We start from the raw sequence: 14,243 nt of genomic DNA on the forward strand, positions 1-14,243 counted from the left end.
GACAGAGTAGAATTGCCCCATAGAGTTTGCCACCTAGCCTTAGACAAGAGGAAAGGGCTAAGATTTCACTCGCAGGAAATCACGTTCACATAAGGAGGAGTAGCAGGCAGAGAGTGATGCCATTCTGTAGGATAGATTTACCAGCATAAGTAGGAAGCCTTTTCTGAGGGACCAATTGGACATACATCCTTCCCTCTGAAAAACCCTAAGAGGAGCCTGCTTTGGGAACACCAGGCAGGTGGTCTGGATGAGATGTGGCTGTCCCTTCCAGCTCTCTGGGTTGTCAGGAGGAGCCAGAAGCATTTCAGACCACATCCCTTTTATAGGTGGGATCTTTTTTGGGGGGGGAATATACACAGCAAAACATACTCCAAGCCAACCATTTCTACAGGCACAATTCAGCGACACTGGTTACATTCTTCAGGTCATGCACCCGAGCTCACCCTCCTTCTCTCAGCTGTTCCTCCCCCATTAACATAAATATATTGCCCACTAAGGTTCCCATCTAATCTTTCAAGTTGCTGTTGTCGCTTCGATCCCATTTAGATCTTAAAGGAGCATAATGGTCAAGGCAGACATTCTTTACTAGTAAAGCTAAACTACTGTTTGGTTTTAAGAAGACTCCAGGGGAATATTTTTGGTTTAAGTTTTAAAGATTATCTCAGGACAGTAGTTTCAGGGGTTCATCCAGCCCCCATGGCTCCAGAAAGTCTAGAGTCCTTGAGAATTTGAAATTCTGTTCTGTTTTCCAGGGGGGCCCTTTATTTAACGGTCTTTAAGAATTGTTTACTGAATGGAGAAGATAGTAAGTCCAGCCACCTAATATTTTCCCAAAATCTTAGCAGTAAAGACTCTGGGCTATTGCCTGAGGTTTTTTGTACTCAATTTATTATTTACTAACTGGCGAGCTCATAAGACTTTGCCTCTTACATAGAGGGAGCAACTCAATAATTATTTTGATTATGTTATCTTCACAGAGAAATTAGTGCCTGTGCAAGTTATAAAGAAGTGGACATTAGGCTTTCGCACAAAAAGTCATCCTTTTCAAACTCTTTCTGAAACCACCTTTCCCCCTTTCTGTTCAAGAAACCTTCAGTTCTGATTGTTTGGACCCCAAGGAAGCCCCTTTACCACTAGGGGTTCTGGAGGGCTCTTGGCAATGTTTTCCCCTCGCAATCTTTCATGAAGGTGATTTGTTGTTGTTTTCCATTTGAGGGAAAAATTGTCCCCAAACTGAAAACAAAGTAACTGTGTGCTCAACATCTGTACTTGTGTGTTGAGGAAATTCACTGAGAGCCACGTGAGACAAAGCAGACCCCTGGGCCTCTTTGCCAACTGGCTGCTTCTCAGGGGATAGGCCTTGCTCTTTGAAATGCCCTATTTGCACAGATCAGTTTGCTAAACTCTGCTTCTCAGATGTACCACTCATTACTTTTAATGAGTGGCTCCATCTGACAACTCTGGGGAGATGGTTCAGACTGCTGCACCCCTAAGGTTACGACAATTTTACAGCTCTGTGGGATAACCAGAGCAGCCCAGCTGCTTGCATAAACGTTCCTTCCTCCAGGTGGGATATACAAACCTGGCTCTCAGGCACTTCAGAGTGGCGTGTTCTGTTACCTGTTTGATGATGCCCTAGTTATTGAGTAACAAACTTTGACACTTAAGATGGAGATTAATTTGTGTAAGAAATTTTTGCCCAGTACATTTTTACTTCCCTTATCAAGTAAGCCTTTATCATCTGAGTTCCCTGCTGAGAAACTTGGCCAATGGCCAGCCACAGGTTGAAGTCCAAACTACTGAACTTGATATTCAGGCCCTTTGTTATTGGGCCTCTTGCCCATCTTCTAATCCTTGTCTGTCTGTCCCCAGGCCCAAGGAGTACCATAGCCTTGCTCTTGGTTCAGTTTTTGGTTTTGAGATCTCTGTTCCTTTGAGCAGAAGGCTGAAATAACTCACAGGATCAGAAGGCTAAGGGAAGGTAAAATGTGAGTCTAGAAATCCCAAACAAGTTTGAAACATGTATTTCCTGATGCCCTACGGCAGTGGTTCCTCTTCCTTTTTCCTGCTGTTATTCATCATTGTACCCTAATAAAAGTTTTCAGATTTTGCCCCCAAAAGTATTTCTCTCTCTGGGGTTCAAGGATGTTTTCCTTAGTTCTCAAGTTTGAAATGTTTTCCTAAAGGTATAATAAATACCCCTTTTCCCTTAGTCTGGGTTTAGGGCTTCTCTGGCCTTCCCAAGAGCCCAGCTTTCTGCAGCCCTTTCTGGTTGATGGTGTGGGATTTGTGGGAGGAGAGTTTTATGGGCTAACTATGAATTTGAGCCTTCTGGTCTGATTTGGTTTTTGGTTGGGTCTCATTTAGCAGTAATTGGTGGAAATACCTCTCTGTGTCCCATCCATTCCCTCCACTCAGCTGTCTCGGGTCCTGGCTCTGCCACTGTGTAGCCCTCTGGTTCCTGACACTAGGGCTGGTGGAGACATGGGAACGGCAGGTGAGACAACCATAGCTCAGGGGTCTACATCTTACAGCTTCCCAGATGGCATTGTGAATGCTCCATTTAGCAACAGCTGCCTACCCCCTAGGCCCCTGGGGAGCACATACAGCTTGTTCTCGACCACTCGCTTAAGGTTGGCAGTTCAAACCCACCCAGTGACACCACAGGAGACAGGCCTGGCAACCTGCTTCTGTAAAGAGCGCAGCCAAGAAAACCCTACAGAGCAGTTCTACTCTGTAGCACTTCGGGTTGCCATGAGTTGGCATCGACTTGACCACAACAGGTTTGGTTTTTTTTGATTACCTGCCCTGGTGGTACAGTGGTTAAGAGCTCTTTTGGTTAGCAGCCGAGCTCTTAACCACTGCGCCACCAGGGTTCCTCTTCACATCTAACCATTCCGAAAAGGAGGGCTGATTGTCAGCACTGTTTTGATGGGACTTTTCAAGCCTCTCATTTTCTGAAATCTACACTGGAGCTTTGCACATAGAATCTTCCCTGGGAGAAAACAGCTGTCAGGGTGGTCTGCAGCCCTCCCCGTCCCGCCTTTCCCAGCAGTCTTCTTCCTCATCGTGTGCTGTCCAGCGTGGCTGGGATGTTCAGGAGAGGATACAAGCCTTGTGCTCATATTGCAATGGTGCTCTTAGTGCAGGGAGCCCCTACCTCTCCCCTGCTGTCCCTACCCCCGGTTTTATGGTCCGTGTTGTTGCTCTTAGCCTCCATTGAGTCGGCCTCCAACTCGTGACGACCCCACGTACAGCAGAACGAAACACTGCCCAGTCCCATGCCCTCCTCATGACCAGTTGCAGATCGAAACGTCATGATCCGTAGGGTTTTCATGGGCTGATTTTCAGAAGCAGACCACCAGGCCTTTCAAGTCTGTCTTAGTCTAGCAGCACCATGGAAACCTGTTCAGCATCACAGCAACACACAAGCCTCCACTGACGGATGGGTGGTGGCTGCGTGTGAGGTGCGTTGGCTGGGGATCGAACCCAGGTCTCCTGCATGGAAGGCAAGACTTCTACTGCCGAACCATCACTGCATTATAGTCCATAGCCTGTGAGGGTGAAGATGATGTCCGCTGTGTTTGCCTTTGTCTCCCCGGCATCTAGCACAGTGCCTCGCAGGTAGCAGGCAGCCTGTAACTATGTGTTCACTGAGTGGGTAAATCAGGTGTGAACTCAGGTTTTTGCAGCCTTCAGCTTCTATGTTGAGAAACCTTAAACCTTACTGCTCTAATGACTGACCATGCAGTCAGGGTTCCCAGAACAGCCCACCCTTTCCCAGTCCCTGGTCCTGCTTGTCCACATGGGCTGTCTTTGTGGTGAGCAGTATAGCACGGCGGTCAAGAGTGGAGACGGGAGCCAGACTGCCTGCTTCATATCCTGACCCTACTACTCACTGCCTGTGTGACCGTAGGCAAGTTAGTTACCTGGTTCCTGTCTCAGCTCACTCATAAGTAAAATAGGGATAACAATAGTATCTACTTCATTCCAAAAAACCAAACCCAAACCTGTTGCCATTGATTCCAACTCACAGCGACCCTATAGGACAGAGTATGACTGCCCCAGAGGGTTTCCAAGGAGTGCCTGGTGGATTTGAACTGCTGACCTTTTGGTTAACAACTGAGCTCTTTACCACTCTGCCACCAGGGCAGTGTTAGCGTAAACGAAGCCTATAGAAGCTGCCTGCCCTTAGTCATCCTTGCTGTGATGTTAACTGTGGGGTTATCATCAGGCAGCACTTCATCTAAGGAAGTTGCCATGTCACCCTTTCTTTACCATTTTCCCCTTCCAATATCTGCCCCTTTTAGTTTGTGAGGATCCATTTATCTTAGAGCCCACGGTGCCTTTTTTTTTTTTTTAAAGAATCAGATCTTTTCCCCCTTTCTCTTCCTTTCATAGAGTTCAATTCTTTAACAAATGTTTTTACTTTGTTTTGTTTTTAAATAAGACAACAGAGTTTTTACCATTAGCTTGTGGCCAAATGGGCAACGCGATGCCTCTCAGTGGCACCTTGCCCGTGACTTCCCCATGGGTGGTGGCTTCTCCATGCGTGGTGGCATGGGACGATGGTGAAGGTCTGTCTTTGAGGGCAGAAACACATAGCTCTGCCATTTGATTGTGTGACCTTGAGAAAATTATCTAACCTTTCTGAGGCTCAGCGTTCTTTTATTTAATACCTATTTCCTTAGACTGTAATAAGGACTAAATGAAATAATGCATGCAAAATGTTTAACCTAGTGCCTGGCATATAATAAGCACTCCATAAATGGTAAGTGCTTTATCATTTTCATTACTATTTTTATTAGAGGTTAAGTGGGATGACAGCCATCCTTTGAGGTTCCCTGTAGGTTGTCCAAGACCTTAAATTGGGTTTCTCCCAAAGGTTGGGAGCCAGCTACGATGTCTCTGATTTTTTTTTCCTTTTATCTGCTTTCCGAAGGTTTTAATTTTTCATCCTCTGGAAGAGAAGATGTTGATGTGAGAACATTAGGAAATGGTAAGATGGTCGCAGCATCCCCTGACGAGAACTAACTTTGAGATTACCACTGTTTTCTGACGGTGGGCTTTCCGTAACCTCTTAGGCAGAACCAAAGTGGGACAGAGCCCAGAGCTTCTCCAAGTGGGAAGCTTTCTCTGTTATGGAGCCACCTTTATAAATATACAATACGTGTCTTAACAGGACTCATTTCTTCAGAGGCTGTTCTTATTGCATACCCGTAGGTTGTAAGGGTATATCCGTTAATAAGGCAGTGCCTAATTTTTTTCCCAAAGTTTGATTATTAATTGTTCCATTTAGTACCATTTCAGCAGTACCAGTACAGTTTTCAAAATGCTTTTCTTCATTTAAAAAGTGGTTCTGCTCTCTTAACCCTCATTTCTCTCATTTTACGTGTTGCCTTACAACAAAGATGATGAGAGTGAGTCCCAAGTGATTTGAAATGCACAGCCCCTTCCTCTCATGGGATCACAGCATTCCCATTTCACTAGCAGGTTAGGCTGGGAGGATGGACTTCAGCGTGGCTTACCTGGGCATTGCTGTATGTGACAGAAACCAGCTTAATTAGTGGGTGTTTAGTAATTTACACAGAGTTGTTCAACGGAACTTTGGGAAAACAGTTGTTTTCACGTACTGCCTGCACTGCCCTGTCCTTCAGAAAATCCCCTTGATTCTTTTCACACATTCCTCCCTCCCCCAGATGCAGTCCTCTAGGGCCCCACCCGGTTTTCACACCTCCTAACCCTCTTGCATTAGACCAAATGTTAACTCCATCAACACCTTTCTGTTTCATGACGGGTGTGCTGCCAGGAAGGCCCTTTGCAATTGAGCTGGTGAATCCTCATAGAGTACATTTCACTTCACAAGAAATTAAGGAACTTCAGCAGGTAAACCACCTCCATGACATGGAAATTGCCATGTTTTTGCAGCTCTGTAACGGAGCTAGAGTTGCTAATTGTTTTTCTTTTTCTCCTGCCACAGAAAATTAATAACTCGTCTGATAAAATCCAAGTACGGGACTTGCAGCTTGTCACCAGGTAAGGGTAGACTTGCTCGATGTGATTTCACAAGGCAAGTTTTGGTCGCAAGTCATATATCTGATAAGGCACTTATATCCAAAATATATAAAGAACTCTTACAACTCAATGACAAGAAATCAAGTATCTCAGTTAAAAATGGTGTAAGGAGCTCCATTTCTGCAAAGAAGATATATGTGAATAACCAGTGAGGATGAAAAGATGCCCAACATCATTAGCTATTAAAAAAACAAACAACCACTGCCGTCGAGTCGATTCTGACTCATAGTGATGCTATAGGGCAGAGCAGAACTGCCCCATAGAGTTTCCAAGAATGCCTGGTGAATTTGAACTGCCGAACTCTTGGTTAGCAGCTGTAGTGCTTAACCACTACGCCACCAGGGTTTCCCGTTAGCTATTAGGGAAATGCAGATCAAAACCATGGTGAGATCCCACTGCACACCTACTACCCAGTAAAACAAACCCAGTGCCCTCAAGTCTAGGATGGCTATAATAAAAAGGATAGATAATAACAAGTGTTGGCAAGGATGTGTAGGAATTGGAACTCTCACACATTGCTGGTGGGATTGTAAGTGCGGCCACTTTGGAAAACACCTTGGCGTTTTCTCTAAAGGTCAGACAAAGAGTTACTGTGTGACCCAGCAGTTACATCTCTAGACATCTACCAAGAGAAATGAAAACATATTCCTACACAAAAGACTTGTACATGAATGCTGACAGTAGTAGTATTCAAAATAGCCAAAAAGTAGAAGTAACCCAAGTGCTACCAATTGATATATAGATAAACAAAATGTGGTATAGCCCTACAATGGAATATTATTCGGTAGTAAAAAGAAATAAAGTACTGATGATGCATGCTACAACATGAATGAACCTTGAAAACATGAAGTGAAAGAAGCCAGACACCAAACACTGTGTATTGTATGATTCCATTTTACATGAAGCGTCAGAATAGAGAAGTCTGTAGAGACAGAGTCAGTCAGTGGCTTAAGTCTAGGGCTGGGAAGATGGGGAATGGGTGTGACTGCTAATGGGTATGGAGTGGAGTTTCTGTTGCGGGTGATGAAGGAATTCTAAAGTTAAATTGTGGTGATGGCAAATTCTAGTCAAAACACCAGACTTAATGGTCTGATTGAGACTGGAGGGACCCCAGAGGTCCTGGTCCCCAGACCTTCTGTCAGCCCAAGACAGGAACCATTCCCAAAGCCAACTCTTCAGACAAGGATTGGGCTAGACTATCAGAGAGAAAATGATACTGGTGAGGAGTGAGCTTCTTGGCTCAAGTAGACACATGAAACTATGTGGGCAGCTCCTGTCTGTAGGGGAGATGAGAAGGCAGAGGGGGACAGGACCTGGCTGAATGGACACGGGAAATACAGGCTGGAGAGGAGGAGTGTGCTGTCTCATTAGGGGGAGAGCAACTAGGGTCACATAACAAAGTGTGTATAAGTTTTTGTATGAGAAACTGACTTAAATTTAAAGCACAATAAAAAAAAATTTTTTAATTGTGGTTATGGCTGTATAACTCTGTAAACATACTTGAAATCATTGAATACTACAGTTAAAAATGGGTGAATTGTATGGTGTATAAATTATACCTCAGTAGAGCTGTTTTTTATTTTTTTTAAAGGGGAAGTTTTGGGCAAGGCTTGTGTGCATTTTACATATTCAGACAAACTTTCTGTTACTGTTTTTGTTTAGAGAGGCAATAGGACATATGAAAGAAGGTGAAGAAGAGAAGACCAAGACATATAGTGCCTTAATATGGACAAACAAAGCCATACGGAAGGAGGACCTTAGGTTCCTAAATGACATAAAGGTAGTCCAAGTGCTCTCGTCCTTTTTATTTTTCTCCTGGCCCCACAAGAATCTGTTGTCTTCTAGTTCATGTCAGCAAGTCAGAGAGCACAGGCTTTGGGGCTGTGAGACCTGGAATCAAGCCCTGGCCTCACTGTTGGCTCACTGAATGACTGGGTGATTCACGTAACCCATGTGAGAGGCAGTGGTGCTAGGGCCTGAGAGTCTGGCTCCGAAGACAGGTTGCCTCAGTGCAAACCCTGCCTCTGCCTTTCTTAGTTGTGTGACTTCAGGTGAGTTACCTAACCTCTCTAGCTTCAGTTTCTTCAGCGATAGAAGTAGTTAGGGTGATTAAATGAGTTTAACCGTAGAAAGCCCTGAGAACAGTGCCCGGCACACAGAAAAGACTCAGCAATGCTGTTATTGTATTTGGTCATCTGTAAATACATACACAGCGAAACCTGTGCGAGCCGAAACTCTGTGGGACTACACGTTTTCCCAGGTCTCGAAAGTTTTCTGCCTTTGACAGGGTACAGTCTTACTACTTTTCTGTTGGTTGTTTTAGTGGAAAGTATTTGCATTTTCCTTCTCTGACAGGTTTCCACCTGACACAGGTTCCAGCTTTTGCAGGTTTTACAGCATTAGAACTAAGATTGAGTTATCAGTAAAATGCAGTGAGACATGCTAAACACCTGTTTCGGCACTCACGAAGTTTTCCTTCATGTGACTGTGTAGTGGCAGAGGGTCTGTGCCCGTTTGCATATTTTCTCCCACCTGCTCCCACCCCTTTCGGTAAAGATACTTAACTTGCAGGTGCAAGGAGCGAGCATAAATGGTCGCGAAGGTACGTGTAGCTATCACAGCTTTGTCTAAACAAGCAGTGATCACTGCCACTTAGGGTTACTCGGATGGCTTTTCTGTGGGTGACCATCACTAGGCAGTTGTTGAGAATGGTGTGGTAGATGAATACTTATTGACATAGGAAAATGTTCCTGGTAAGACTGCAGTCTACTTCTAAGAAAAAATAAAAAACCCCACGTATGTGGTCTGTTTGTGTTTCTGAAAATTCAGCACCGTGGGGATAGAAGGTGCAATGCAGGAGTCAATGAAGTGGTTTCCTTTTGTCCAAGCACACCAAAGACACGCATGTGTGTGGGCGCGTGTGCACGTGTGTGTGCACGTGTGTGGGTGCACTTGCGTGTGTGCATGTGTGTGCGCGTGTGGGAGTGTGCACGTGTGTGCACATGTGTGGGTGTGTGCACATATATGTGAGTGTGTGCACGTGTGTGTGGACGTGTAGTGTGTGTATGCATGTGTGGGTGTGCGTGCATGTGGGCATGTGTGCGGTGTGTGTGGGCGTGCCTGCACATGGGCGTGTGTGGGCATGCGTTATCTGAGCGGTGTGTTGGAAGCAGCAGCGGGCCTAGTACTTAGCCGGCATTTCGTCGACCGAGTCCCAGGAATGGCTGGAGTGGAAGGAAGGGAGGGCTAGAGCTGTGGTTACTAGTCCTTGTTTGTCAGTTGCCATTGCCATACCCTAAAGCGGAGGCCATATCTTTATAGGGTTCCTCGATAGTTCAGCTTTGTCCTTAAATTTTTTGGCCTTGTTGGCTAGAGAAATGTCCAGCCCTATGGAGACAGCATGTCTCATCAGGACAAAGTGCTTCAGAAATCAAAGGATGATAGACTCATAAAATCCATGGAGGTAGATGGGGCTGCCCACTCAGCGCTCTGATGAAAGTGGCCACACCTTCCAACTGCTGTCTTTGTCAGAACTTGCTCTTTGTCTTGGTGGAGAACTTGACAGAGGTGAGACGATACAGAAACTTCCCTTTTCTTAGCAGGGCTTCAGGCACTCACTAGTCATGTAAATTAGGAGGGACTTGTTCCCACAAGAGATTAGAGAATTCAGAGGTCTTGTGAACTTGCATTCTGATTATGCCCAATATTTATTTTTAAAACTTGGCATTGGCTGACTTTTTATTTTTTAATGTCTTGTGACATAAAGGAAAATCTCTAATTTGTACTATTGTGAGAAAGATAAGCCTGCACCCCTAAAACATCTGAATTGCGAAAAGACACTGCAGTCTGTTATTCTCCAATGACTGGGCTGGGCTAACAAATACCTGAGAAGGCCTGGTGTATTCTGCACACGTGTTTGTAACTATGACATGGAAACACGGCCCCAAGCAGTGAAGCAGCTAACCCAAAGGTGGGCAATATGAACCCACCAGCCGCTCTGCGGGAGAAAAGACCTGAAGATCTGCTCCTTTAAAGATACCAGCCTAGAAAACCCCTGGGGGCAGTTCTGCTCTGTCCTACAGGGTTGCTATGAGTTGAAATCAACTTGATGGCACACAACAAGAAGAAATCATTTCACGTAACCAAACACTAACCCTGTGAATATCAGGTGTGCGTTCTCCCTGAAACATGCCAAATGCCCCATCCATGCCAGGGATGCCAACGGCCTACCTTCTGCAACCCACCATTTCTCAGCCCAGCCTGAAATCCTCAGTGTCACTCTGTTGGGTCAGACAACGAACATTGTCTTCCAGGAGAGCTCTATCCGAGTAAAGGGCAGGGTAGAACTGTGGGATCCCAGTCAGTGTGTTAAATATCAGAGCCAAAGAGACCTTCCAGTGCGGTGGAGTGGCCCTGACTCCTAGCGACCCTATAAGACAGTAGAACTGCCCCATAGGGTTTCGAAGGCTGTAGACTTTAGGGAAGCAGACAGCCACATCTTTCTCCCACAGAGCAAGTGGTGAGTTTGAACCGCTGACCTTTCAGTTAGCAGCTGAGTGCTTTAACCACTGCACAACCAGGGCTCCTTAAAAGAGATGTGGGGATCCTTTACTTCAAAGCCCTTATTTTATGGTGTGGCTACTAGAGCCAGACAGTCATTGTGGAGGAGGTTATGAGAATTACCACAGAGTTTGACTCTAAGGGGATGAGATTTATTACAGTCACCTTCTACCCTGACAGCGACAGGTGGAGTCCCCTAAAGAAAGCTTCTGTGGTGAGCCACGGATGACAGACAAGGCGCTAAGACTGGTTCCATGGGCAGCAGAGCTCTGAGTCCATGGTTGTGTGTCCTGTCGCCCTCCAGGACCTAAAGATCGACCAGAAAACGCCTCTCCGGGTCCTTCACCGCAGGCCTTTGGCTGTGAGAACTCGGGTTGTTCACACCATGGAGACTGACTACGTGGATGAGCACCATTTCCGTCTCCATCTGAAGACGCAGGCAGGGACGTATCCTTCTGCAGACCAGTAATTGACCAGAACCCTGCTGGGAGTTAACGCTGTCCTAGAAAATAGGTTCAACTTGGTCCCGGATGGATAAGGAAAAACATTGTATTGGAGAAGGATCCTTTTTGTTTGTTTCAGGGTTTTTCTTTTGGCCATTTGTGCTTTTCAAAGACATTTTTAAACCATGAGGCAGCAGCCAGTTCAGGGTCAACTTTAAAGTTACGTAATAGTTGAGGGACTTTGGGAGAAAGGCCTGGAGATTGGCTTCCGAAAGGTCACAGCCTGAAAACCCTATGGAGCACAGTTCTACTCAACAACACACGGGGTCGACTGGACAGAGCTGGTTTCGCTTTTCTGTTCGTTGTACACGGTTACTGCGTCTCACACAGTGCCGAGCACGTAGTAAGCATGCAGAAGGTCCTGTTGATTGATTGGTTTGCTGTCTTTACATTTTTTGCTAGGCATGTTCTGTGACCACATTTCAGTCCTGACAGCATACAAACATCTGTTCCAGGTAGTAGGTGGGAATGGCACTGCTTTACTATTGGTCTTAAATTTATTTGGCCACTGGCTCCTTACAACGAAGAATATTCTTTCTCTACATGGCTTGTGAAAAGAAAAAAAAAGCTTCGGATTACACACCACTGGTTTGAGTCCTATACACTTGGTTGATAGTGGTAATATACTACCATTAGCATTATTTTCAAAGACTGCAAGGAGCTTTGACTGTTAAAATAGAAAAGGCTGAGATTCAGAGTTAAAATGTCCACATTTGTGGTTCGTATCAGAACTGAGTCGCGGATTAAAATTTATCAGGGAGTAGTTTTGGCTTTAGGTTTACTTTTCAAAAGTGTTCCTTGTCTTTCCTTATTTGTTTCTTGGTGTTAGGTTGTTTTGTGACCAGTGTCTTTCCAACAGTATAGAGTGATAAAATGCCTTCTAGTGGCATAAAACTAATGATATTCATATAAATAAGAAAAAAAAAAAATAAGCTTTAATCATCACACAGCATTCTCACTGTATTGCTGTAACCCATCTGTCCCCATGCTTAACAGGAGCAACCGGGATTTACTCATCTGAACCGGGTGGAGGTTATTTATTCCTAAATTCTTCTACATTTTTTTTTTTTGTGGTTTGGATCAAGGGGTGATCGATCTATTTAGACCCCAGTGGGCAGATCTTTGTATCATTTGGAGCACGTGTGCGTACTGTGGATGAAATGTGGATGGAATTTCAAATAAATCACACATCCCATCCACATTTCATCCACAATACAGATGTCTTTTGAAATCTTTTTCCCTAACTTCGGGTGTATTTGTGGTGTGCCAGGGAGAAATACTCTGGCCTTTGGGAGAAGCTGATGTCTTTTCAATCCAACTAAAACATTTTTAGAACCAGCATGTACACATACTAAAGGCATTAGCCAAGAAAGGTTGTGTGGTAAAGCTTTAGATAGCAAATGGTTACATGCAGAAGTACATGGTATTTTTCACAGATTCAATTTATTTCATATACAAGCTGCATGTTTACGTTGCTCAGTACACACTAAATAGCTTATTTGACTTAGGCCTTGTCGCTCTGGCTGTGAGCAGGAACCACTTTCGACCTGTTAACTGGTTTTTCTGGGACTTTTGGGCCCATCTCCATTCATCATTGCTACTCAGAAGTAAAAAAAAAAAAAGTGAGAGAAAAAGGATAATTGTTGAGAAATTATGAGTTTAGCCTAGAAGACAGTGACTAGATAATTGTGTTTTACCCTTGAGGCAAAGCATTTGGTGAAGAAGAGTGAATACATTTTCAGAAATTGAGAGGACATCATACCAGCATATTTTGATTGTTGATTATTATGATTTTTTAAATTTAATGTCATTTATCATCTGGGAATAAACTTATTTTTCCTTTTCAAATTATATTAAATATTTTTTGTTAAGTGCTGGTTTATAGAACACAAGGGCTGAATGAGTTTTTCCTGAAGCCTGGCTTTCGGGTAAATGTTGTTGAGGCAGCAGTAGGGTCCTATGTAAGGAGTGTAAATGTCATCTTATTAATTACTGACCCCAGAATTAGTGGTTGATGCCAATATTTGAAGACCTGTGAGCGAAACAGAAAGTTGCCCCTATATAAAAAAGAGAGAATTAACTTAATTCTACCAACCACGCCAACCATGCTAGCAAACACCTAAAACTTAGGCCCTTTGATAATCCTTCTGAAGGGCCTTCTTCAAGACTGAATTATTCTTTTCATTGTCCTTCCCATCCTATTGCCATTGTGCCACTGGGTCATGTTGCAAGGACATCATCATTGGGGTCATTCTGTGTGTGACTCTGGAAATCTGGTAAGTGGCAGATACCAGCTGCCATTTGATGACAAAATGGAAGTTGTGGCAAACAAAAAAGGAGTTGAGAGTGTTATTTTTTAGGATTGAACTACAGCTAATTGTTAGAATTCACACCCAGTCCTTGTGTGGCACTTGGAGATGAGCTATGAAGAAAAGAGAGTCCTGGCTCTTGGTAAGTTAGATGCAAACACAGATCCCCAGGTCTTGCTGTTGGCTCTCAGACTGGGAGAAACCAGTTTGCCATAGCTTGTTTTCTGAGACACACATCAGAAGTCACAGCTCAGAAATAACCTCTCCTTTGTAACATTTCTGCTTTTGTTTGTCGTTTCCCTTTCATCTATCAAATCTCACCAAGCAGTTGGTACTGCCCGGCTGTCTTCCTTTTTTCCTTAAACAAACCCCAGCTACATTAAAGAGTTTGTACATGGAGACTTTGGGAGAACCAAGCCGAACATTGGCTCCCTGCTGGACGTGACCGCAGACATTCTCGAGCTGGATGTTGAGGTAAACTTCTTAATTATGGAGTGCACATTTGCACATTGAGGTACCGAATTTAGCCAGGAATGAAACAGTGCCATTTACCTTCATAGCTATTTGACAATGGTCAAAATGTCATCTTGTTGTAGGGAGGGATTATCTTTGGAATTTCTATGTCTTAAAAAAAAAACAAACCAGGTCTCATTTATGATCCTTGCAAAGGTATGGCCAGTTTACTAACTGTGCTTTGCATATGGTCTCAGATCTCAAGCCTTAAACCAAGTAAGGAAATAAAAGTTGAAAGTGCTCTTCATGTGCATTTGGCCTCTAGAGCGTTAAATTCCTGCAT

General features: G+C 44.3%; 1 protein-coding gene across 11 annotated transcripts in view; it reads left to right on the plus strand.

The window, feature by feature from the left end:
* Positions 1 to 14,243, plus strand: part of PUS10 (pseudouridine synthase 10) — an 89,926-nt gene that overhangs the window by 71,456 nt on the left and 4,227 nt on the right. For 10 of the 11 annotated variants that reach the window (XM_049870368.1, XM_049870367.1, XM_049870377.1 and 7 more), the window contains 6 exons: positions 4,943 to 4,999; positions 5,810 to 5,886; positions 5,981 to 6,036; positions 7,738 to 7,855; positions 10,940 to 11,082; positions 13,822 to 13,921. In XM_049870368.1, the coding sequence (XP_049726325.1) occupies positions 4,943 to 4,999; positions 5,810 to 5,886; positions 5,981 to 6,036; positions 7,738 to 7,855; positions 10,940 to 11,082; positions 13,822 to 13,921 (551 nt within the window). Of the gene's footprint in view, positions 1 to 4,942; positions 5,000 to 5,809; positions 5,887 to 5,980; positions 6,037 to 7,737; positions 7,856 to 10,939; positions 11,083 to 13,775; positions 13,922 to 14,243 lie in introns of all 11 variants that reach the window. The other variant, XM_049870378.1, reaches the window with a different exon arrangement.

This window comes from Elephas maximus, chromosome 26 (genome assembly GCF_024166365.1).
Source record: "Elephas maximus indicus isolate mEleMax1 chromosome 26, mEleMax1 primary haplotype, whole genome shotgun sequence".
NCBI classification, from domain to species: domain Eukaryota; kingdom Metazoa; phylum Chordata; class Mammalia; order Proboscidea; family Elephantidae; genus Elephas; species Elephas maximus.